The sequence below is a fragment of the Nicotiana tabacum genome, chromosome 2 (genome assembly GCF_000715075.1).
Source record: "Nicotiana tabacum cultivar K326 chromosome 2, ASM71507v2, whole genome shotgun sequence".
Classification (NCBI taxonomy): Eukaryota; Viridiplantae; Streptophyta; class Magnoliopsida; order Solanales; family Solanaceae; genus Nicotiana; species Nicotiana tabacum.
The window spans coordinates 77,549,599-77,576,307 of NC_134081.1; the positions used below are offsets into that span (position 1 = coordinate 77,549,599).

At 33.3% G+C, this 26,709-nt stretch overlaps 1 protein-coding gene across 2 annotated transcripts; it reads left to right on the forward strand.

Annotated features, from left to right (window-relative positions):
• The first annotated feature begins 18,221 nt into the window (after nucleotides 1-18,221).
• On the forward strand, nucleotides 18,222-24,890 carry LOC107782554 (kinesin-like protein KIN12A). Of its 2 annotated transcripts, NM_001325340.1 has the most exon segments (16): nucleotides 18,364-18,651; nucleotides 19,012-19,146; nucleotides 19,546-19,629; nucleotides 19,720-19,845; nucleotides 19,929-19,988; nucleotides 20,073-20,126; nucleotides 20,217-20,309; nucleotides 20,481-20,576; nucleotides 20,792-20,940; nucleotides 21,506-21,655; nucleotides 21,903-22,032; nucleotides 22,121-23,059; nucleotides 23,140-23,238; nucleotides 23,330-23,461; nucleotides 23,544-24,335; nucleotides 24,406-24,663. In NM_001325340.1, coding segments are annotated over 16 exon segments (3,585 nt in total).
• Nucleotides 24,891-26,709: the final 1,819 nt, after the last annotated feature.

Sequence of the window (26,709 nt, forward strand, 5' to 3'; positions counted from 1 at the left end):
TATGGGGTCACCAAAAGTTGAATCTTTTTGTACATTTCATTCGTCCCCTTTAATTTTATATAATATACGATTAATTTGGACTTTTCATCATTTCATGTGGGCTCGTTTCTAATACTATTTCGTTTTCTTTCTTTTTCTAGAGCCTATTCATGCAGTAGGCCGAACAGAACCACTACAGTATGTTTGGCACTATTTTTTACTCCACATTTAATTTCTAACGTAAATTTAATTGAAACGTGAATTTTTTTTTATTAAAATTATGTTGAAAAATAATTGTTGGAAGTCGAAATTGTGTTTGGATATGCATTTTATTTGAAAAAGAATAAAAATTTTGTGAATGAAAGAAACAATTTCATCCAAAAATTACCCTAAACCAGTTTGTGAGAACTTGAATTTTTTTTTTCTTCAAATTTATGAACAAACAATATTTTCAAAAAAAAAAAAAAAGAGTTGCCAAAATTTATAGCCAAACGGGATCAAATAGCCACTTAAGTAAAAATTTCAAAATTACAGTGGTGAAATGAGCGAGAATCTTTCTACTTACGGTAGCTGTACATATGAAAAAGATCCTTAGAGAGGAGATAACTCATAACCTTGTATCCAAAAGAACAAATGTAATCACCTAGAGATGTAGTAGCTCAGTTTCAAAAGAAAAAACAGTTCGATTATCCGCGAGTAAAAATCTTTAAGAAAGAAATATGCCACGAGTAAAAATCTTTTTGAAAAAATGCACCAAACTCAGAGTTAAAGTCAGTTCACTCTGCTAAGTATAGTATCATGATTCATGTGCGGTGTGCTCGTAGATGTGAGGATATAAAAGATAAATAAAATATTTTTCTTTTCCCACATGATTATGTCCCAATTTAAAACTAAATCACTTTCCCAACGTTAACTAGTTATGCCTTACTAATCTTAACGAGGAAGACGGCAGCAATAGCAATAATAAGGGGAAGCACATACAAATGGATCGATATTAATTTCCATCAAGTTCCAATTATATTTTATTTTCTTTTTGTCCGCTGATGGTGATTTTTGCCATATATATATATATCCCAAAAGCTAAACAAAAGGAAATAAGATATTATAATCTTAGATACTTCCAAAGTGCCCAATTTGATGACTTCATTACAATTATCCATGATAAAGTATGTTTGACACTTGTTGTTTCGTAGTAGTGCCACTGTTAGGTACGGTTCTAAATGGTGCATTTTTGACTTTGCCAACACCCCGTGTCTTAATCAATTACTAACCCCCAACCAACATTCTCCCCGTATAATCTATCTTTATTTTTATATACTAGTCAATAGTATACCTTGTCTCAATGAGTAAAAAGTTTTTAAAAAATTATAGAAATATTTTATTTAAAATTATATTTGAATTATAAAATTAAAGTGTAAGTCTTGAAAATGAAGAATATTGAACTCAATAAAGGCAAATAGTTCCAAAAAGAAGTTCTCAATCACGGTGAATATATTGAAAAAGAAAAAATTATATGTCAATATACAAAGATTAAACTATACTAATTTATCACGATTAAGTGATAAAAAAGGTGAAAATATATATTAATTAACTGTAATTTAGTAATACTATTAAATATAAAGACAAGTATCATAAATATAATAAGTGTTGTAATCATATTAAAAAAGCATATTATTTTTATGCTTAATTTCCAGATTTATAGTAAATACGTGTATACATAGACTAGTGTAGAATATATGATTAATACTGTTTTAAAACAAAGGGGATCCTTCCCTTATTTGAGGTAAATTGTCAATTGAATTTAAACTCCTAAATACTAGGATCTAATTCAATAAGGAAAGATATAATAATCAAAATTTAGTTGATATCAAAGTTCTAAATGTTAGAAAAATAATTTAAATGACTATTTTGTCTAATGTGAAATCGAATTTTAAAGAGGGTAAAAAAGACAAACGACATTTCGCTAAGGGCCTTCGTGCATTTAATATAGTACTAATTTTATTGTACGTGCGTTGCATGTGTGAATCGCTTTAATTAATATGAAATATATACAAATTGTTGAAAAACAACAATGGAAGTTAAACTAATGCAATATGTGTTTAACTAATGAAAATAAATATTATTACATTGACACAATATAGTTGAATTCAATATTTTCTCAATAAATTTAGTAAAATTAGTCCTATATTATTTATAGTTATAAATATTATATTATATAAGACACAAATATGCAATGCCATTTTATCTCACCTAGCATCTTTTTATAAATTCTACGTTCATATGTCATTTTATAAGAAAATAATTGTTCATTCAAAGTTATTCAAAATTATAGATAAGATAAGTTAACCTCTTTTTATGTGAAACATTTGCCTAGATTCTTATTGATCTAAGAGCGTGTTTGGTCAAGTTTCTAGGAGGGTAATATTTTTTTTTTGTGTGGGTAAATTAAAGGTATTTGGCTAAAACAGAGAAGTGCTTTTGAGCACCAATGAAAGCAGTTTTCTGCTTTTTGGGAAGAAGCTGCGAATTTTAGCTTCTTCCAAAAAGCAGAAGTAGAAGCAAAAACATAATTTTTTCAAGGTAAAAATATCATTATCAGAAAATTATATTTCTCAAATTATCCCTCGTAAATTTGAATTTTTTCCTTTTCTTCTTTTGTTTCTACCATCCATGTCTTTATTTTTCTTATTTTCATCATTGTTTATTCTTCTTATATTCTTCTTTGAAATCTCTATACTATTAATGGATCTCTTCTTTTATATACGATTTATGGAGTGAATTTACAGTACATGCATTGCGCATGTATCCTGTCTAGGTGGATTATTTAAACAAAAAACTAATCATATTAAAATTATATTAAAAATTATACTTATTTAAGTTAATAAAAATTAAAGTGTAAGTTCTTAAGATTAAGAAATATTAATCCTACAAATACCTAACTTATAAGTGAAGAAATTGCCACATAAAAGTGAAAAATATCAGGCAATATACAACTAATGAACGTGTTTAAAGAAATAAAAATATTATTTATCAAAAAGAGAGATATTTATTCGAAATAATTTTATATTGGGTGTGTTGTTTGGGGGGGGGGGGGGATTATAATTCATATATATTTTTGATTTTTTAAATCTTAAAAAAATTATGAAAATTTTCATCTCTAAATTCTCCATCAATAGTTTTCAATTTTTGTGAATACACTCATTTTTATATGCGGCCTATTCAATTGAGTTTGGTTTCTAAAAACAATTCTTTCATTTTGTTTTTAAAGAAATACCACCTTAAAATCTTAATAGATAATCATTGAGTAGTTACTTAATTGTATATGTTGTAATTGCTTTATTGGGGAATAAAATGCTACTCCCTCCGTCTCATATTAACAGTCATGGTTACTAAAAAATAGTTGTCTCAAATTATTTGTCATTTTAAAAGTTTAAGACAAAATTGATTGTTGTTTTTCCTTTTTTACCCTAGTAATTGTTCTTGAAGATAGAGATAACACATAAATAGAATAAATATTCAATGAAGAGAGATTATATCTTAAGACATAAATAAGGGTAGAATAGTCCAATCTCTTTTCTAATAAATATTTCTTAAGGGGCGTGTAAAAAAGAAACACGAGACATAATATGAGACAGAATGAGTAATTGATTAGTAATTCTCACCAACTTAAGGGAGTATATTTTCATGTGCTCTTTTTTTTATTACAAAAATATTTATATTATATAGTCCACATAAGAACAAAATTTAATACACAAAGTTTAGTTGATTTTAAAGTCTAAAATATTAAAATATACCTAAGCGTTTATTTCTAAATATTAAAAAATAATTAAAAGACTATTTTGTCTAGTATGAAATCTATATTACAAGAGACAATCTAATTTATAATTTGTTTAAAATTTGCAATTGGGTGGCATTTATCAATTATACAACATAAGAAAAATAATAATTAATTAATAAGTCTTAGATCGGATGTCTAACTAATTCTCTGTTATGAACTGTAATTGTCCAACCAACCTGTATAAAATTTATAAATTAAGTCAAATATGAAATTAGTTAATCCATAATATGAAACAAAATTTATATGAAAATTAATAGAAGTTTGCAAGATGTCAAATATAAAATCAACCCAGCCAAATCCAAATTATGAAACAAAGAATTATATAAAAATTATACAACACACTAATCCTGTAACAAATGCCTACAAATACCACGTACAAATTAAAGATGGTGTATAATACAAATTGATTTGGTATTATATTCAAAGTTCTAATAAAGTACATGAATACGAAATTCAACTACTAATATAAAGGTTACAAATGTGTGAATGCAAAATTCAATTATTAATACAATTTTTTTTTAAAGAAAGAGAATCTGAATCCTTAGTCGTGTGCTGCTCGAACAAGAATTGTTTTGACAGAGACCTAAAGGAGACTAAATATAAATGGAGTTGAACGAAAACCTTTCCTAGTGTGCAGTGGATTTGAACGAAAAACATTCCTAGTATGTTGTGTACGAATTTTATTTCTAGATTGTAATATTAGGGGAATAATTAATTAGGGAAATAATTTATGGAAATAATTAGATGACTATTCCTAAATAATAGAGAATTAATTGACTATTCCTAAATATTAGAAAAATAATTAAATAACTATTTTGCCTAGTGTAAACTTTATTTTCAAATGGTAAAAAAGATGAACGATATTTCGCTAAGAGCCTTCGAGCTTTTAATATAACTAGTCATAGAGTACGCGCATTGCGCGTGTACCTCACACCAATGAATATTTTTTTTTAAAAAAATATAGTAGATGGTTTCATCGTATGATTTATCAAATAGTTTTTTTAAAAGTAAATTATTGGTTCTGGCACCATCCTTTATAAGCAAATATGATTATTATCAGGATAAAGAGATTATGTTGAGTAACATTTTTACTTCCTTTAACTCAATTATGATGGATAATATTAGTCACATATTTTTCTAGCTTGATATTTATTTTCAATTACATGCTATAGCTATCTCCCATATAGATTTATCGATGCCAGAACTGCGAAACTTCACGATAATATTTTTGATAAAATATTTTCTTAAAAAGGAATTACTTGAGTTGACAATAGCTACTAATATTTTCACATTAGCTAGCAACCTAAATAACAAATATATCTGGCATAGTGGTTAACATCATAGCTTATAATTGAGACACATGATTCCTAGTTAATGCTAGATAAAAGAATATATTTTCCCATGATTTGTCCAAAAAAAGTAAATAAGGCAACTACTAAATTTTTTAATTTACACATTAATTGCCTCCTCCTTGTGATCTTGAAATAAAAAACCTATTATTTTTATCAAACTAATTTAAGGTACTTCGTAAATATTTTTAAAATAATAATTTTTATTGTATAGTTGTCTGAATATTTCAATTTCGTTTTTAAAAATAACATGTACTTCACTTGAATATGATCATATTGACTAACTCATACGTATAATAAGACACTTTGAGGCAGAGATAATGTATTCAAACTATTAAAATGTCAGGTCATTTTAGATCAATTTCTTTGATCTATCTGTTTCAATTACTTCGCATGTTATATTTTTATGTATTTTTAAATCTTCTACAAAAGCTCTCAATCCAATAAAAATATTGACAAATTAACACGATATCAAACTTATAATTCTAAAGCTAACCCAAGTCTTAGATCTTCAAAATATTAGCAATCCGACAATATCTTGAGCTCTTGAGTTAGATATCTGCACAATTTGATTTTAGAGTTTTCGTCTCTTCCGTTTGCCATTATTTGCACTTGGATATATAAAATAAAAATTAATTTAAGAGTCTCTTTGCATCTTGAAGTGAAAGATTTCTAATATCATATGGATTATTATTGTTTTTGATAAAATAATAATTCCTCAAATAAATTCTCGTAAAAAATTACTTATTTAACTAAAATAAGTAAAATCTTACTGGGATTAAATTATTCCTAAATGTTATGAGTTCCTATATTTTCAAATAAGGAAAGATATAATAGTCAAAAATTTAGTTAACTTCATCGTTCTAAATACTACTCGTAGAAAATACTAATTAAATGACTTTTTTGTCCAGTATTATATATATTTTTAAATGATAAAGTGATCGATTAATTTCCTGTTGGAGTTTCGTGCTATTATAATAGTTTTTGGATAGATAAAAGAAGACAAGATTAAAAGAGTGAAATATTATTTTCCTATATATTTGATAGTTTTAATTTTATTCTTACACCGACTTACAACTTAATGAGAATAAATTAATGTAATTTGTTGAAAATACTAAATGTTAGTAGAATTGTTCTTCAATAAAATTACTCTAGTTGTTGACTACTTCAAATGGACGTAAAATTGTGTACTGACCTTCCAAACATTTGACCTTTTTAATGATTTATTAAAGGTAAAATATTAATTGGCTTTAAGTCATAAATTTTAGGTATATACTTCAAATAAGGAAATACTTAATAATCAAAATTTCAGTGAATTTTCAAGTTCTAAATATTAGGAAGATAATTTAATTATAATTTTATCCAATGTAAAATTTATTTTTAAAGGGTAAAAAAGGCGAACGACATTTCGTTAAGGACCTTCGTGCTTTTAATATAGTATAGATTAACTAACATGTTTTGGCAGAACTTTAAAATTTATTATTAGAAGTTAATTACATTTGCAAAGTCAAAAAGTCGTATAACCTTCCTTCCGGTCGAATAGATTATATGAAAGCAAAGCCAAGAGACGATAGTGGCATCTGTCTTCTCGTTCCATAAGTAAAAGGCCTAGAATGGCCTCTTTTCTTGCCTAACTTTGTGTGAGGGAATTACCCCTAAGGATTTGAGTCTTCTATGCTAATTGTAGTCCGTGTACGCGAGGTGACGAGTACGTGCTCGAACTTATTTGTGAAAAGTTGGTCTTTTAGGGTTCTTAGGTCCTTGTATTCAATGATTATGCAGTTGTTATGTTATGAATACGTCTCTTAATTACTAGTTTCACCTCTACCTACTTTAATTAGAATTAATTGCTTCATGATTCGCACTTGATGCTTATTTGAGTCATATGTGCCTTAACTGAAATTTGTTATCTCTTCTATTGCCATGTTATCTTTCCCCTAACTGCTTATCTTTATTTGAAGTTATAATTATCTCTTTTGTAATTGTTCATCCTTAATTGAGACTATGATTATATGTAGGTGCGTTGCACGTTAATAATGACATGTGATGATTTAGTCAATTATTTGTATGAAGGGATACCAAATTAAATTAATAAGAAAAATATCAATAATAAAGCAACCCTTAAAATATATGTATATGGAATGCGGCCATAATTTAAAATGTCAATAAATGTTATTACATATATTAGCATAATATATGAATTCAAACTGATTGAATTTCATTATGTTATGGAAAAATATTTCTCAATTTAAAAAGTTTATGATAGAGAATATGGAACAGTGGCTTCTTTTATAGAAGTGTTTGACTATGTTTTTCCAATGGATTCGGACAATATAATAAGTTCTCCAATTAAATTATTAATAGGAATGGATTCGGATAATATAAGACGTTGTCAAATATAAAAATCTTTAAGAAGTATAACAAGTTCCTAGAGGTATTAGTATTAGGTTTGGGATTCATACAATATAATAAGAGGTTATCAAATATAGGAATTTTTAGAAAGTATAACGTGTTCCTGAGAGGTATTGATATTAGGTTTAGGGAATAGATGAATATGCAAACGTGTAGTATATACTTAGTAAAAAATAAAAGTTAGATTATTATAGGTTCTTTTAGACTTGAAAGACCACTAAATATATATGGAAAACAAACATGAATTATTTTTCTAGATATAGATGATTTTTGGTGTTATTAACATAACGACGACGTTGGAAATTGGAAGATAAATTTAGACTCTAAATATGATTTTTATCCTCCAAACTTTTTTTCTGGTTGAAATATAGTTGTTCCCCAGTGGGTACTATTGTCATCGTGTTTGTTGTTTCAGGGGGAATTAAATCCCAATCATATTGCTATAATACGTAATTTTGAACATAAAACCACTGATTTTTTTGTCCAACATTATACGATTCTAAATGCAAACAATTTTCAATTACAAATAAGAAAAAAGCTATTCGAGAGCTAATATACCTGTTTAGAAATTTGTTAAAAACTTTGTTAACTTTTTTTAGCAGCAGTACAAAGCTTAAGATGGAGAATTTGGAAAAGTAATCTCTATTATAAAAGTGTTTTGGCTCTTCCTTTTTCAAAAGGGATACATGCAATAAGTCAAAATCAGGTTGAACTATGAATACCTATAGTTTAAATAGAAAAAGGAAAGGAGTCAAGTTCTGGGTGTAAAGTATACTATCTAGTCTTGTTGTCCACTTAGAATTAGGATTGCTGCAGTATTGCCGTCCAAAAAGAAACCATCGATCTCTAAAAATATAAAATTTAAACATAAATACTACGTCAATATAAAAGACTTTGATATCTAAAACTAAAAACTATGACGAAAAATAAAGAAGCACAACATGAAAATAATTACAGCAAATGTTAAGATGTCATTGTTTTTCTCTTTAATCCATATACATGACCCTAAAGTATTACTCAATTACTAATAATACCTTTGGAGAAAATTACTTCTTTCTACGTCAATACTGTTGAAATTGTCAAAAGTCCCACATCGGTGGATGACAAATGTTTAGGATTTAAACACACCTCTCATTTGCCTTTTATCTTCTTAAGGCATTTGTATCTTCTCTCTTTAGTATTATTTCACTTGTAATTTTGGAGTGGAATAAAATATTGATTGTGTCCGAGGAAGTAGGCAAAATTGGCCGAACCTCGTAAATTCTGGTGTTCTTTTATTATTGTCTTATTGTCTTGTTTATTATTTAGTGGTTATTATAATTTTTGGTACAATAGTTGTGACTCATTCACACTATATACATTTGGCTTTCGCAACAATTGGTATCAGAGCCAAGGTATTGTCTAAGTATGCTCTGTGGTTGCAGCATAGTCTGATCTTCCACATCAAAAAAGATCTATCTTGGTAACTGAGTCAAGGTTCTGTCTGAGTATGCTCTGTGGTTGCAACTTAGTCTGATCTTCCACACCAGAAAGGAAATAATCTTGATTTGTGTCGTCAGCTACTAAATAATATTTGTGTCAAAATGGGAGACAGTAAACAAGAAGAATCTACATCAAGTGTCAATAATACGTCATCGTTAGCATCTTCGCTTATGACAAGAATTGTGTCAAATGCGAAATTTGCGGTAGAAATTTTTGACGGGTCAGGACATTTTGGGATGTGGCAAGGCGAGGTTCTAGATGTTCTTTTTCAACAAGGGCTAGATCTTGTCATTGAAGAAAAGAAGCCAGATGTTATTGGAGAAGAAGATTGAAAAATTATCAATCGTGTTGCTTGCGGTACCATTCGATCCTACCTTGCTAGAGAGCAGAAATATCCATACACAAAGAAAACTTCTGCAAGTAAATTATGGAAAGCACTGGAGGATAAATTTTTGAAGAAAAACAGTCAAAATAAATTGTACATGAAGAAGAGACTGTTTCGCTTCACCTATATTCCTGGTACCACAATGAATGAACATATCACCAGTTTCAATAAGTTGGTCACAGATTTGCAAAATATGGATGCAACTTTTGATGATGGTGACTTGGCCTTGATGTTGTTGGGGTCACTTCCTAATGAGTACGAGCACCTTGAAACTACTCTACTCCATGGAAATGACGAAATTTCTCTCAGAGAAGTTTATTCGGCTTTGTACAGCTATGAACAAAGAAAGGGAGAAAAATAGAAGGGCGGAGAAGGAGAAGCACTAATTGTGAGGGGTCGTCCTCAAAATCAAACGAGGACTAAGAAGGGAAGATCCAAGTCGAGAACTAGACCCAGCAAAGATGAATGTGCCTTTTGTCGAGAAAAGGGGCACTGGAAGAAAGACTGTCCGAAGTTGAAGAATAAGGCCAGACATAATAATGGAAAGGCCATTATGGATTCAAATGTAGCTGATTGTGATGATTCAGACTTCTCATTAGTTACAACAGAGTTATCAACATCATCAGACATATGGTTGATGGACTCGGCTTGTAGCTATCATATGTGTCCCAACAAGGACTGGTTCGTGAATTTTCAAGAAGGAGAATATGGAGTCATCCACACAGCGGATAACAACCCTCTTACCTCATATGGCATTGGTTCAATAAGATTAAGGAGCCATGATGGAATGATCAGAACATTAACAGATGTTCGATATGTACCGGGTTTGAAGAAGAATCTCATCTCTGTGGGAGCCCTAGAATCAAAAGGGTTCAAAATCATTGCAGAAAATGGAGTGATGAGAATATGCTCCGGTGCACTAGTGGTAATGAAGGCCAATCGGAAGAACAATAACATGTACTGCTATCGTGGTAGCACAGTTATTGGGACAACAACAGTGACATCCAGTGATGACAAAGAGGCAGAAGCAACCAGGCTATGGCACATGCGCTTGGGACATGCTGGAGGGAAATCCTTGAAAGCTCTATCTAATCAAGGATTGTTAAAAGGCGTAAAGACTTGCAACTTGGAGTTTTGCGAGCATTGTGTCAAAGGGAAACAGACAAGGGTTAAATTTGGTACAGCGATCCATAATACTAAAGGCATTTTGGATTATGTACACTCTGATGTTTGGGGTGCTTCCAAAACACCTTCATTGGGTGGGAAGCACTATTTTATAACCTTTGTTGATGATTTTTCCCGAAGAGTGTGGGTGTATACAATGAAGAGGAAAGATGAAGTGTTGGGAATTTTTCTCAAATGGAAAACGATGGTGGAGAATCAAATAGGCAGGAGGATCAAGTGTATTCGCACAGACAATGGAGGTGAATACAAAAATGATCATTTCAATAAGGTTTGTGAAAATGATGGCATCGTCCGACACTTCACTGTCAGGCATACACCACAACAGAATGGAGTGGCAGAACGTATGAACCGGACTTTACTGGAGAAGGTACGGTGTATGTTGTCCAATGCTGGCTTGGACAAAGAATTTTGGGCTGAGGCAATTACATATGCATGCCACCTCATTAATCGTCTACCATCTGCTGCTATTGATGGCAAGACACCATTTGAAAAATGGTATGAAAAACCTGTTGTAGATTATGACTCTTATGCATGTGTTTGGCTCAATTGCATACTATCATATGAAAGAGTCAAAATTGGATCCGAGAGCAAAGAAGGCTATATTTATGGGGATTACTTCTGGAGTCAAAGGATACCGCTTATGGTGTCCAGAGACAAGGAATATTATATTCAGCAGAGATGTTACCTTTGATGAATCTGCCATAACAGATAAGGTGACAGTTGAAGATGTCAAACAAACTGGTGGTGCATCAAAGCAGGTGGAGTTTGAGGGAAAATTTATTTTTTCTACACAAGAAGCAGAGGAGGAAACTCATGAAGATTACCCTCTGGAAGAAGACCCAGTAGAAAGGGAGATTCCAACTCAGGAACCTCGACAACAACTTGAATCAATAGCAACCAGCAGGCCAAAAAGAACAATAACGAAACCTGTTCGTCTCATAGAGACGGTTGCTTGTGCAACCTCAATTGTAGCTGATGGTATTCCTACCACTTATAAAGACGCAATCCAAAGTTCAAAAGAAGATAAGTGGAGGATTGCCATGAATGAAGAAATGCAGTCCCTTCATCAGAATCATACATGGAAATTGGCCAATCTCCCGAAGGGAAAGAAAGCAATTGGGTGCAAATGGATATTTGCAAAGAAAGAAGGATTTCCTAACCAAGAAGATGTTCGCTACAAAGTAAGATTGGTGGCCAAAGAATATGCTCAAAAGGAGGGAATTGATTACAATGAAGTATTTTCTCCAGTTGTAAAATATTCCTCCATTAGAATTATGTTGGCTTTGGTAGCACAGTTGGATTTGGAACTAGTTCAGATGGATGTAAAAACTGCGTTTTTACATGGAAACTTGGAGGAGGAAATCTACATGACTCAGCCAGAAGGATTCAAAGTTGATGGGAAAAAAAATGGTATGCAAACTTGAAAAATCATTGTACGGATTGAAACAATCTTCTAGACAATGGTACAAGCAATTTGACAAGTTTATGTTGCGGCAAGGGTACAAGAGAAGCAAATACGATCATTGTGTGTATTTGCGCAAATTTAATGATGGTTTCTTTGTATATCTTCTCCTATATGTTGATGATATGTTGATAACTTCCAAGAATTCGGAAGAAATTGATAAGTTGAAGATTCAACTGAAGGAGGAGTTCGAGATGAAGGATCTGGGTGAGGCAAAGAAAATTCTTGGCATGGAGATAATAAGAGATAGACGTTCAAAGAAACTCTGTTTATCTCAGAAAGAATATTTGAAGAGAGTACTACAGCGTTTTGGCATAGATAAGAAGACTAAGCCAATTAGTACGCCACTTGCTCCCCATTTTAAGCTAAGTACTACTATGTCGCCAAAGGATGAAACTGAACAGGAGTATATGTCAAGGGTACCATACGCAAATGCTGTTGGTAGCTTGATGTATGCAATGGTTTGTACGAGACCTGACATTTCACAAGCCGTTGGAGTTATTAGCAGATATATGCATAATCCAGGAAAGGAGCATTGGCAAGCTGTGAAATGGATTCTACGGTATATTCATAGTACTGTAGATGTTGGGTTAGTTTTTGAGCAGGAAGGCAATCGGTGTGTAGTTGGATATTGTGACTCAGATTTTGCGGGTGATCTGGACAAACGAAGGTCAACTACTGGTTATGTGTTTACTTTTGCAAAGGCACCAGTTAGTTGGAAGTCTACTTTGCAGTCAACAGTTGCTTTGTCTACAACAGAGGCAGAGTACATGGCTATTACAGAGGTTGTGAAGGAGGCAATTTGGCTTCAGGGGTTGCTAAAGGAGCTTGGTATTGAACAAAATAATATTATAATTTTTTGTGATAGTCAAAGTGCTATTCAATTAGCGAAGAACCAAGTTTATCATGCAAGGACGAAGCACATTGATGTTTGGTATCATTTCGTACGAGAAATCATAGAAAAAGGTGGAGTCACGGTGAAGAAAATTCATACTATGGAGAACCCTGCTGATATGCTGACAAAAGTGGTGACTGCGGTCAAGTTTCAACATTGTTTGGATTTGATCAACATTGTTGAACACTAAAGATTGAAGATGAAGACACAACCAAAATTTGTTATTGAGAGAAAATTGAAGATGTGGAATTTTGTCAAGGTGGAGATTTGTTGAAATTGTCAAAAGTCCCACATCGGTGGATGACAATTTTGAATGGGAATTTCACCCTATAAAAGGAGGCCTAATGTTTAGGATTTAAACACACCTCTCATTTGCCTTTTATCTTCTTAAGGCATTTGTATTTTCTCTCTTTAGTATTATTTCACTTGTAATTTTGGAGTGGAATAAAATATTGATTGTGTCCGAGGAAGTAGGCAAAATTGGCCGAACCTCGTAAATTCTGGTGTTCTTTTATTGTTGTCTTATTGTCTTATTTATTATTTAGTGGTTGTCATAATTTTTGGTATAGTAGTTGTGACTCATTCACACTATATACATTTGGCTTCCACAACAAATACCTTTAGAGAACAATGAATAATGTGGAACAATGTCATTTTTTATAAGAATAACTGGCTTATTCTTTTTCTACATGGATTCATGTAATAAATTCTAATCCCATGCAAACGGGAGAAGATTAAATAAGGAAGCATATTATTGTCAAAAAAGGAATAGGCTAGCAAAAAAAGTAGGCGGTGAGGAGTAGAGTCCAAAAATCCAAATCTGCCATATTGTTGTCCAACAAGCAAGAAGAAGTATGCAACGAGGAGAAAGTCCAAACAAACAATTTGACCCAAAGTCGGCTATGTAGCGTTGGTGTATGCGTAGTTTAAATGGAAACAAAAACCAGCCTCGGGTGATTTACAATTATATCCTTAAATTATACAAACATTTCAGGTTATAAAAGTCGACCAATATTTCGAGGTTATTTTAGTCGTTCAACATTTAGCATATATATATATATATATATATATATATATATATATATACTAGATGAGTATTGCCCGTGCATAGCACGGGCCCAACAATTTGAATTCTAATAGTGTATTTACATGTGATTACGACTCTAAATAGCAATAAATAATTAAGAATAACAATAATTTCACAAACGTAGAAGAACAGTTTCCTCTTTGGTCAATAGTGACAGAAATATATCATCAACATATAGTACTAAGAATATAATTATGCTCCCACTAACCTTTTTGTACACACAAGGTTCTTCTTCACATCTAACAAAATTGAACTTTTCAATTGTCTTGTTAAGGCGAATATTCCAACTTCGAGAAGCTTGCTTTAGTCCATAAATGGATCTTTATAACTTGAAAATTTTATTATGATCAGGTGAAGATATGAAACCTTCAGGTTGTGTCATGTACACATCCTCTTCTAGCTCACCATTAAGGAAAGTTATTTTCACATCCATTTGCCATATTTCATTGTCAGAACCTTGTGTCGCCTCTTCATAGATTTTAGGGTCATCATCATTATGATCAACCTCATTTGATACATCATCTTGTACCATTAGATTTAATTTAGTTGGTACATGACATTCTCATGTAGACCTTCTATGAGGTTCTTGTACAACTTGCTCACCTTGTGTTGGATTTGGTTGTTGTTCAATTTGATTTTGGAACTGGTTGATTAACCTGTTCTTGAATTACATTTAGTTCTTGAACTTCAATCCTTGAAGACGACAACTTCCTTGTCAACTTCAAAACATCCAATAAAGGTTCTTCAACTTGTGTCTCATGATCTTGATTATATAATTATTTCTTCTTGTCATGACAAAGCTGACAAGGAAATAATAAAATAATAAATGTTGAGTAAAATTTAGATAATCAAAAGCTTAGGTATTTTTAGGTCAAATGTGGCTCACTTGGGTCTAGTGAAATGATTCTCTTACAACGATTTCTACTATCAAATGAAAGGAATCTAGCTATAATTGCTTAATATGAGTATCTATAGAATCTTCTTTGAATTCTAACTTACATGACATACATAAACATGCCATTTCATTTTAAAATATTGCTGGTAGAGAATCTCTCAACTTCCAATATAACCAAAACAGATACATGTGACTCAACAAACAACAACAACAACCCAATATAATTTCACTAGTGGGGTCTGAGGAGGGCAGTGTGTACGCGTGTACGCATACCTTACCTCTACCCTGGGGTAGAGAGGTTGTTTCCGATAGGCCCTCGGCTCCCTCCATCCAAGAACTCCCCACCTTGCTCTTGGGGTGACTCGAACTCATAACCTCTTGGTTGGAAGTGGAGGGTGCTTACCACTAGAGCAACCCACTCTTGTCTTATACATGTGACTCATCCAAATGAAATGAAACTCTTTGATGATCCTCTATGACTAAAAGATCGTGTTTGGTTATCATTTTCACAAACATGTCCAAATTATTTCAAAAACTTCTTTTACATTATATGTAAAAGCATCAGAATCTTAAAGGCATATAAAGTTTAACTGAGGGCTTCAAAAAGTAAAAGACATGACAAGCAACTTACCGGAATGAAATTCCATCATATATTTTGGTTCTTTAGAGCTTAGACTTAAGGTTTTCCCTGAAATAAAGCGGCAAGAATCAAGAAGGAGATAAGAAACCCGATAATAATAATAAGTAATCCCTGAGGAACAAAAATAGATATTACAAAATAATAAGACAAAAGGAAAGAGCTACCAAAGCAATTCAAGAACCTCACTTTGATAATTTAGATGCAATTAAAGAGCCGTCAAAGTGTTAAGGAGAAATCAATTCGATAAACCCCTCTCATCCTTGTAAATTTTTGGGAACAGATGAAAAAACACACACAAACAAAAACTTTGAAAATAAATGTAATTCAATAGCTCCCAAAGAAAAAGAAAATCATAATCAAACCCCAAAAGACAATTGCAAGATAAAAATCTCATACATACAAAAGCAAATACATAGATATTCCAAATGGAAATAAGGGAAATAGAAATAGGCACATGATTTTTAAGCTGACAGGGCAAGAATGACAAAAGGGCATCGTTAGGGAGAAACTTTCATTCAAGAACTATAAAAATCATATAATTAATAAATGGGAAGATTGGAGGAGCATTTATTTGTGGAAAGAGATGAAAGAGCCGATGTTTCTAGAGCTACTGTCAGTGTGTAGGAATGAAAACCTGGAGTGAGCAAGCAATGGACACCTAAAATATTTTATTTCCTGATCTCCTATCAAAAGATCATATAACTAAAATAAATTTTATAGCGAACTACAAAATCAAATCTCTTGAATGATTATTGTCCAACGGAGCAACTCAATGGTTAGATTAAAATTAGAATCATAGTGTCACAAGTCTGTTTCTCATTGACCTCTTGGACTACTGTTTGATTTATCTTTATGCTTCATTGTTAGCGATGTGACGGGAAAAAAAAATACATTGAAAACCATCCATTATTTTGTATTCATCTCATCAGCCAAATACCCTAACCAGCATATCATGCTTCTCATGTTGTTGGTTTAATTTAATTAATTTATTAAATCAGTTTTGAGCTTGGTTCAAAACTTTAGATGTGAAGTTTTTAAATCAAAATCGACTTGGTGAGTTTTAAATCTATTGTAAAAGCTTGTTAGAAGCTGAATCCAAAATCTGAGTGCATTTGGATATGGTTTGACAGGAGCTTGATCGAAATTTTTTGAGGCCTAATATGTGGAGAAGATGCACGGGGTTTCTTGACCTCATCTCTTATTGCTCAAATTGTTTGTTGGATCTTATTCGTATCATTGTACATAAGTTGTGGGTAAAATTCGAGTGCATTTTAATTTGTGAAGTTTTGGTTAAGTTAGATTGAACAAATTAGAGTTGACTCCGTGAAGCAGACAACCTGAGCTTCCTTGAATTAATCACTGGGCTTTGTTCGAATTTTGGTTGAGAGTCTTTGGTTACAAATTGAGATTGATCGGAGAAGCTTAGGTTGAGTTCGGATTAAAATTTTGAAGCAATGGTTCCAAGAATTTGCTGCCTTCGAAGAACGTGTAACTTTGGCCATTATTGAATATCCGCATACTTAACAAATTCATAACTTTTACTCAAATCACTTGAGACCCATTTGGCCATAGATTTTGCCAAATAAACTTGAGTTTTATTTGACAAACACATGTTTGACCATAGATTTTGCCTACATTTAGGCCAAATCTCAAATCCCAAAACCCGCTCAATAGCTAGTTTTGGGCCAAAATATCACTATTATATTTTTTAAAAATTGTCCCAAACTTTTGTATTTTATACAAGAGCCCACCATTTATTATTTTGTAACGATGTTGTTTCGTCTTCTCGGTCATCTGATAGTGTATCATGTAGTTCATTATAAAAATGATAATTTTGTATCAAATTTATTTATGTTCAGGACTATGGTTTGCGATAATATAATAAATGTTATTGATAATGGTACTGTTGGGTATTTGTGATAGTTTTTAAAACTTGTGGATATAAGTCATGCTTCATGTTTTTCCAAATCAAACTTCACCCAAAACAGATGCCCAAACACATTTTCATCTTCAAACCAAACTTCACCCAAATCAAATTTTTCAGAATAAATTTGGGAATCTATGGCCAAATGCTAGCTTAGAATGTCCTTTAATTTGTAACTTTAGCCATCACAATGGTACCAAAAAGAGAGAACACGTTGATCATCATCATCAAGAGTAGGTGGCAAGTAATTGATGTACACAATTGAATCTAACCCAAAGAAAGAGAGAGTATGGGTTATGAGTTTTGGTGTCGGGTATTGAGCATGGGTAACGGTTTGGGCCATAAATTAACAGATTGGGCCACGTGTATATTTGATTCATTAATTATATACATACAATACATAAATTATGCATATATTATACCTCCACCGGCTATTTTTAGTTTAAGTTATTGGATGAGCGGCTATTTGGGTTAATTCTTCATAATCCTATGGGTACAAATCTCCCTCCAAATCAAGGCAGATTTAGCCCATCAAATATTGGGCCTTAGGCTACGGCCCAGAACTAAAGGCATCTAAAGCCCATACAAAATCCTACTGTTGAAACTAAAGAATGAGTGAGAGGATAGTTTTGTCATTCAATCTTTCAATTTGAACATTTAAACCCCCGTCGAGCAACGGTCATCTCTCACCATATAGACGTATACATCTCTAACGTCTCTCTAATTCCAATCTCACATTCAAATCTTCGTCTCCAATTTCCTCCACCACCACCACCACCAACTTATTCTTCTTCTTCTTCTTCCTCAACCCCTCTTTTCTTCATTCAAAGATGTCAGAGAACAGATTCTTAGGCAACATTTCAGCCTCATCAATCCGGAACCTCCTCCCGAAATCAGTTTCAACTAAGAAAAAATTGAATTCAAGCCGCTTTAAACATAAAATGAACAGTGAAAATGTTGCTCCTATAGATCCCAACATTCAGATCACCGATCCCCCTCTTCTACCTACAAGTTCTATCCTCAAAAAACCCGTGGTTGATACTGATTATACATCGGAAGATCTCACCAGATCTGAAGCCCTGGAACAAACTCTAGAAGCTCCTGACTCACCAGTCAAGGTAATTTAATAATCCCTTGCAGATTTCATTCATATTTCGCATGAGGGTTTTTATTTTAAAATCAGTAGGTTATATGGACTGTGTTACTTTTTTGACAATAGATTCGAACTGTGTATATATAACTCGAGCAAAAGGTTTAAGTTATATATATATATACTGACAGTTGTAATGATTTTTTTATACTGCCAATGGATTTTAACCTGTGACAGTAGGTTAGTTACCATTTTTAACAGATTATCAATCAATGCATGCATATATCTGTAATTACCTACTAGGCGTAAAAAAAATTACACTAGAACTGTTTATTGTGTTTTTGGTTATAATGATCTTCACATATTCTGTTTGCTGGGTGTTTGACAGGTAGTTGTAAGGATTAGACCTGCCAATGGTAATGAGAGTGGAAGCCAAGCGGTTCGCAAAGTTTCTGATACTTCAGTATACGTTGCTGATCGAAAGTTTAACTTTGACATGGTTTTTGATTCCAATTCAACTCAGGTTCGGAAATTAAGTCCCAAGTTTCTGCCTTTTCAAATTATTTTGGATTAGATGGTGCACGGTTCTTTGCATTTACACAACCCTTTTCATTTTTAGTTATTTCTGATATTCGTAATTAAAGAGGGGGACTTAGTTAAGAGTTGAACAATGGAAGTAACTATCGGCTGTACTAGCTAATCTGAATTAGTTTAGTTTTTACACTTACTATGCTAATTAAATGACATTGGTCCGAATAGATTGTAAAATATATAGCGAATTCATTTAGCCATCCCTACTAGTTTGGGATAGAGGTGCAGTTGTTGGAATTAAGGAGGGATCTGATTTGGCTGATTTTTTATTTACAAGGTTCCGATAATTAGGGGATTTTTAGTTTTAAGCTGGTTTTTCTTATGACAACAGGAAGACATATTTCAATCAGTTGGTGCCCCTTTAGTTAAGGATGCATTGGCAGGTTACAACACTTCTCTCTTAGCTTATGGACAGGTTGGTCTTACTTGTTATGTTTCATTTTTATGGCCTATTTGTGTCAAAATAAACTGTATCTGATGCCTGAAGTGATTCTTTTGGTCATAGACTGGAAGTGGCAAGACATATACGATGTGGGGACCTCCTAGTTCCATGGTTGAAGTTCCATCACCTATTGGTCTTCAAGGCATTGTTCCGCGCATTTTCCAGACGTTGTTTTCTAGTATTCAGAGAGTAAGTTCTTTATCCAATCATGAATCAGAACTAAAGACTGTCAAGACATCTCTGATATTTTGATAATTTCCCTGATTGATCAGGAGCAAGAGAACTCTGAAGGTAAACAGATAAATTACCAGTGTCGTTGCTCATTCCTAGAGGTATGTTTTTTCTGTCTTTTACCCAAGTCCACGTCTCTTGCATATGGTATCACGTAAAAACATGTCAAACTTGTACCTTTACAGATATATGAAGAACATATTGGGGATCTACTCGATCCTACACAGCGAAACTTAAAGGTTAGTTACCTGTTCTAACTTGGAAAAGAATGCTGTTCTGGTCTTTATTTACTTTCTGAAGATAGAGCGCTGAAGATTTGGCTGTTCCAGATAATGGACGATCCAAGGGTTGGATTCTATGTTGAAAACTTGACTGAAGAATACGTGTCTACCTATGAGGACGTCACCCAGATATTGATTAAGGTGGCATTACAGCACTGAGTGCTTTTCCTCCTCTACACTACTTTTTTTTTTGTTTTGAAAAATCTTGTTGCTCTGTCAATGCAACAAACTGAGATTGCATCTGCTTGATGATCTTTCTTTTACAGTTTTTCAGTTCTTTTTGTTTCTTATTCTTTTGCATATGAATTGTAGGGCCTTTCAAGCAGAAAAGTTGGATCAACGAACATAAACTCGAAGAGTTCAAGGTCCCACATTGTTTTTACCTGCATCATTGAATCCTGGTGCAAGGTATTTTTCAACAAAGAAAAACGATTTCTTGTGCCTTATCATTGTCAGGAAAGAATGTTATACATTAGCCTCCTTATTTAACCAGTGTGCTTACTAAGTCATCGATACTTAACTAGTCGTCCTGCAACAAGCTCAATTCTGCAATTCATATTACCTTCTAGTTTCTAAAATTCCTTTAATCTTTCAAGTTGCCTAATCTAAAAATATTGCTTCAGGAGTCCTCATCAAAATGTTTTGGTAGTTCAAAGATGAGCAGAATGAACCTTGTTGATCTTGCTGGATTTGAAAGATTTATACCTGATGATGCTAGTAAACTGTTTGTTAAGGAAGGGAAGCACGTAAAGAAGTCCACATCACAGCTCGGGTATGGCTCATAAATGCATTTGAGTGATTGTTCGCTGTTGATTTAAATGTCATCTTGTGTTTGATGTCACTTGCACTCAAACATCTTTTTCCTAAATTTCTTCTTTTCAAATATTACAAGCAAAGTGCTTCTGCTTTTCATCTTCACATATTGCCAAAATTATGCATAGAGGTTTGAGATGTTTGCAGTTTGAAAGCACTTTGATGCCTTTGTGCTCATTGATGTAGTTATATTGATTGAAGAAAGAAAAGTAAATGTTGAAAGCTGTAAATGGATGACATTTTTGAAATCTGATCAATGTTGCCAATTTGCTGTCATCATAAGTATACCTCAAAAAATGTGCTACCCAAAGCAAAAATTGTGCAGTAGATTGTGACAGGAATACTTTCTTGTATGTATGGAGGGAGTTAATGTTCTGATCTCAAATTACCTCATATATGTCAAAGAAGCCTTCTCAGATTAAAGTTTGTGGTGCCAACAGAAATTTTATGTTCAGGAAAAAGTAAAATTTAGTTCCAGCTATTTAGGCATGGTACTTAGTTAATTGTTTCTAAAACTGGTGCAGGCGTTTGGTAAATGTCCTTTCTGAAAGGAGCCAGTCAGGGAAATTTGATGATGTTTCCTATAGCAGTTCCGCTTTGACTCATTTAATGAGAGAATCACTTGGAGGGAATGCCAAACTCGCAGTGATATGTGCTGTCACCCCCGAAAACAAGTACCTCCTCGTTTGATTCATTCAGTGTTTATTTATGAAGATATATTGCAGAGATCATCTTAATTTAGCTGGGAAAAGCATTCTGTTACCGATGGCATGCATGAATAACATATCTTATCTGACGCTTAACATTGTAAAATTATTTGGTACACAAGTGAAACTGGATGAGGTCATATGACCAACTGCATATGAAATATTAGTTTTTTAAATTTTCTTTATGTCACTGATTTGGGGAACATTTATGTAGGCATAATAGTGAAACAATAAGCACTCTCAGATTTGGAAAACGGGTGAAACTCATGCCAAATGAGCCATTGGTAAATGAAATATCAGAAGATGATGTTAATGGCCTGAGTGATCAGATTCGCCAACTGAAGGTACTCCACTTGTCTCAAGGGGGCAAACTGTGCTTCCAATTCATAGAGAAAGTGAACCTTATCTGACAAATACTTTTATCACTTACAGGAAGAGCTAATAAGAGCACGGTCAAGCACAAGCATTTCAGTTGGAAGCAATGGCTACTTCAGAGGACCAAATGTACGTGAAAGCTTGAATCAGTTGAGAGTGAGCCTTAACCGTTCACTGATCTTACCTAGCATAGATAATGATCGTGAAGAAGAGATTCACATCAATGAGGATGATATAAAAGAACTACAACTCCAGATTGATAACTTACGTGGTTCACATGGAGATAACTCAAAAGAAACACTTGAGAAGAAAGACTCCCTAAAATATTCTTCTGGAGAAAGTGAACACTATCTCAGCTGCTCAGAAGAGAGTGGAAATGAAGAAATTAACTCAGAAGAAACACTAGAGGAGACCCAAAATAATGCTGATCAAGAGATGGAAATAATGCAACCTGAGTACTGTAATAGCATCTCAATCAGCCCACGTCGCGGTTCTGCTGTTCTTCAGGGCCCTGTGTTATCTGAGTCGCCAAAGTTCCGAAGTACCCAGAGGAAAAGCTTAATTGTCTCCAGTGAAGATGATATCCAATGTTCTTCCAAAAGTCCAGAGTTGTCTCCCCTACCACAAGGTGACCTCGTCCAGTCTTCTTTGAGGTCCAGCAGAATATTTCCTGGGCCAACTGAGTCCTTGGCTGCCAGTCTGCATAGAGGTCTGGAGATCATTGACTATCACCAGAGGAACTCCGCATCAAATAGATCCTTAGTTTCCTTCTCTTTTGAACATTTGGCAGTAAAACCAAGCCCATTATCAAATGATAAGGCCAACTCTTCTGTTCAAACATCATCGGCAGAGGGACTAACTTCTCGTTTTTTAGCTACTTCATTTGTGTGTCCAAAGTGCAACAGGAAAGCAACTTCCTCTAGTGATGTTCAGGGTAGCCTTCGGACATCATGGATGGTCCCTGTGGAAGGGGCAAGTTCCGATCAAGTGCCTGAAGTATGTAAATGAGTAGCTTGCCTCTTTCTTTTTTGGCTCATTGTGACTGTTAAATTAAAATGTTATTTTTTCTTTGGCAGGACCCAGAGAAAGTTCTGTTCCAAGCTCTAGAGAGAGAGAAGCAGCTTGAAAGCGTATGCAAGGATCAAGCAGACAAAATTGAGCAGCTAAACCAACGAGTAAGAGTTCTTTCACTCGAGTAATATTTTATTTTAATGTGACAACACTTTACTTGATATTTGACATCCATTGCGAATTTTGTCCTTGCAGCTAGTCCAGTGTAAATGCACAATAGAACCAAGTTCCCTGATTGAATGTGGTAAGGTCGTTGAATTCAAGGACTATGAGAAGCAGGCTTCAATAATTTATCAGAATGGGAGTCAATCACTAAACAACCCAAAGGTTAGTGCTGCTTTTGCTTTCTTTTGTTGAAGTGGAGCCTTTTCCCGTATTATCTTAATACCTACTTGTGATATGTTTACAGCTTCTGAAATGGGATGATGAGGAAAGTCCTGATCCTGAAGCTGTAAAAGAGAAGTATGAAATTAAAGAAATTCAGGGCGATGTGGATCATTGTGGTGGGAAAAGATTGTTTGATATGGCTGAGAGAGAAACATTACTAAAAGAAATTGAAGGTTTAAGGTCCCAATTGCAGTCACATAATGGAGCTTCTACAAATAAATCAATTGAAAGAACCAGATCCTCCTTATTGGCACAATCAATGCAGCTGAGAAAAAGTGGTGCATATCCTAAAAGTTCTGGTGAAGAACTTGAGAAGGAAAGAGAAAGATGGACCGAAATGGAGAGCGAGTGGATTTGTTTAACTGATGAACTGAGAATTGATCTCGAGGCTCACCGCCGGCGTGCAGAAAAGGTGGCAATGGAACTGATGTTGGAGAAGAAGTGCACAGAAGAGTTGGATGATGCCCTCAAAAGATCCGTCCTTGGGCAAGCCAGAATGATTGAGCATTATGCGGAATTACAGGATAAGTATAACGACTTAGCTGAGAAGCATAAGTTGATCTTGCAGGGGATACAAGATGTGAAAATGGCTGCAGCAAAAGCAGGAAGAAAAGGTCATGGTGCTCGTTTTGCCAAGTCTCTCGCTGCGGAGCTCTCAGCTTTGAGAGTGGAAAGGGAGAGGGAGAGGGAAATGCTGAAAAAGGAGAATAGAAGCCTTAGAGCTCAACTTAAAGACACTGCTGAAGCTGTTCACGCTGCTGGAGAACTTCTTGTTAGGTTGAGAGAAGCAGAGGAAACAGCTTCAGTTGCTGAGGTAATTTTGTGTTTAAACATGTCTGGAGATGTAGTCATTTTGATCAAATATTCCCTTTTTTTTTTTACAGGAAAACTTTACAAAATCAAAGGAAGAGAATGAGAAATTAAAGAAGCAAATAGAGAAGCTGAAGAGAAAACATAAGATGGAGATGATAACAATGAAACAGTATCTTGCTGAGAGCCGATTGCCAGAAGCAGCATTGAGGCCGCCATTGTACAGGGAGGACTCAGATGTAGCAAACAGTGAAACCGTCCAACATCATGAATATGATGATGATCAAGCATGGAGAGCAGAATTTGGTGCCATTTACCAGGAACGCATATGACCTTGGAGACCAGGCAAAAATAGGCAAGACCCTGCTCGGGACTTTGCTGACAAAATGTGCTCTCCTCTTATCATTTCCTTTTATCTTTTATCTTTTGTTACTATTTAGGCTGAATACAGCATTCTTATTGATCTTCATCATTCTTTTACAAGACAAGATTGACCAGATTTGACATTTGTTGAGCTGTTTTCTTCAGCTTGTTTATAATAATGCTTGATGTTTCATTTTTACTGTCTGACGATTGTGCCTTCTAACAATTCACTTGACAGATCTTTTGCATTGTGCTAATGTTAAACTCCATGCTTTTCCTATCAATCAATAATCATTACTCAACTATTCTCGATCTCAGACTAATCGGGGCCGATCATACGAATTTGTTATATCCATCCTGCTTAATTTTCATACAAGCATGAACACTTTTAGATTACTATAATGTCCTTCAAAAACTGAATGACCAAATTACCCTCTACCTAAAATTAAAATGACCTCACATTAAATGATGTTTTATGCTTAATGTTGTGTTTATAAATAATTCACAACAAAGAAATAATCGTGATAACAGGTTACCATACGTTCAACCGTTATTGTATACACTTTAGAGATGCTGCAAATTTTAATTAATTCATTGTATTTATATGCTTTCATCTTGGATTGAAGACAATTTTATAGAAAATTATAGATGTATTCCGTGCAATGTCATTTAATTTATCCAAATAAAATTACTTCTCATTAATTTATTAACTATCAATCATTTCCAAACTATTCTTACGTATGTACTTAATGGGAAGAGTTTTTCACCTGCTAATTTATTATTCTCGGCCTCTTGATATGCCATTTCATTTTCACCAATACAGTCATTAATCATTTCACATAAATGCACAGAAAATAAAGTTGGTTATTAAATTGTGAATCCTATTAAATGATAAATAATGATTGTGGTGAAATTGTTAACTGGAAAGAATATTTTATCACAATCTAAGGACCCGTTTGGCCATAGATTTTGCCAAAATAAACTTGAGTTTTATTTAGCAAACACATGTTTGGCCATAGATTTTACCTATATTTTGACCAAATCCCAAATCCCAAAACCAGCTGGGCCAAAATATCACTATTATATTTTTTAAAATTGCCCCAAACTTTTATATTTTATAAAAGAGCCCACCATTTATTATTTTGTAACGATGTTGCTTCGTCTTCTCGGTCATCTGATAGTGTATCATGTAGTTCATTATAAAAATGATAATTTTGTATTAAATTTATTTATGTTCAGGACTATGGTTTGCGATAATATAATGAATGTTATTGATAATGGTACTGTTGGGTATTTGTGATAGTTTTTAGAACTTGTGGGTATAAGTCATGTTTCATGTTTTTCCAAACCAAACTTCACCCAAAACAGATGTCTAAACACATTTTCATCTTCAAACCAAACTTCACCAAAATCAAATTTTTCAGAATAAATTTGGGAATCTATGGTCAAACGCTAGTTAAGCCTTTTGATCTCCCAGCATTAACCAAATTAATAACTCTTCATTTCTCTCAAAACGTAAAGATATTTTAGGAAATGAATAAGAATCCAACACACCAGGTTCATTTTCATGATAGAATAATTTTATATTATCAATACCTTTATCATTCTCTCTGAATAAATAAATTGTATAAATGACATAAAAGGTATTATAAATTCTTTGTGGCAGCTCACATACAATGTAATTGCTCTAGAAGATAATAAGGACAGTCAGTAGTTTGGTTTTTATTAGAGACATGCGGTAAGATCATTGCATCAACTTTACTAATATGATTGTTTTCAAATTTAGCACAAAAACAAATTATTATTGTGCTTGACATATATGCAAAATGTAGGATATTGTTGTTTTTGCTGCTCGACTTTAAATGCTGCTTTTGTTGTTATGAAGTTGATGAGACATCTCTCTGGAAAGATTTGGGCAAGTATCAAAAAAATGATTCTTATTTAATATTTTTTGCATAATGGTTACTCCGTCTATTTGGAAGTGAAACATTCTCTTCTTTTTCAGTTTTCTTGTT

Bases quoted from the DNA above. Each gene is read 5' to 3' on its own strand.
- LOC107782554 (XM_075224261.1), top strand. From the start codon at position 18,364: ATGTCAGAGAACAGATTCTTAGGCAACATTTCAGCCTCATCAATCCGG. The intron at 20,127-20,216 runs GTTAGTTACCTG...TGGCTGTTCCAG, and splicing joins CTACACAGCGAAACTTAAAG to ATAATGGACGATCCAAGGGT. The intron at 20,577-20,791 runs GTATTTTTCAAC...ATATTGCTTCAG, and splicing joins TCATTGAATCCTGGTGCAAG to GAGTCCTCATCAAAATGTTT.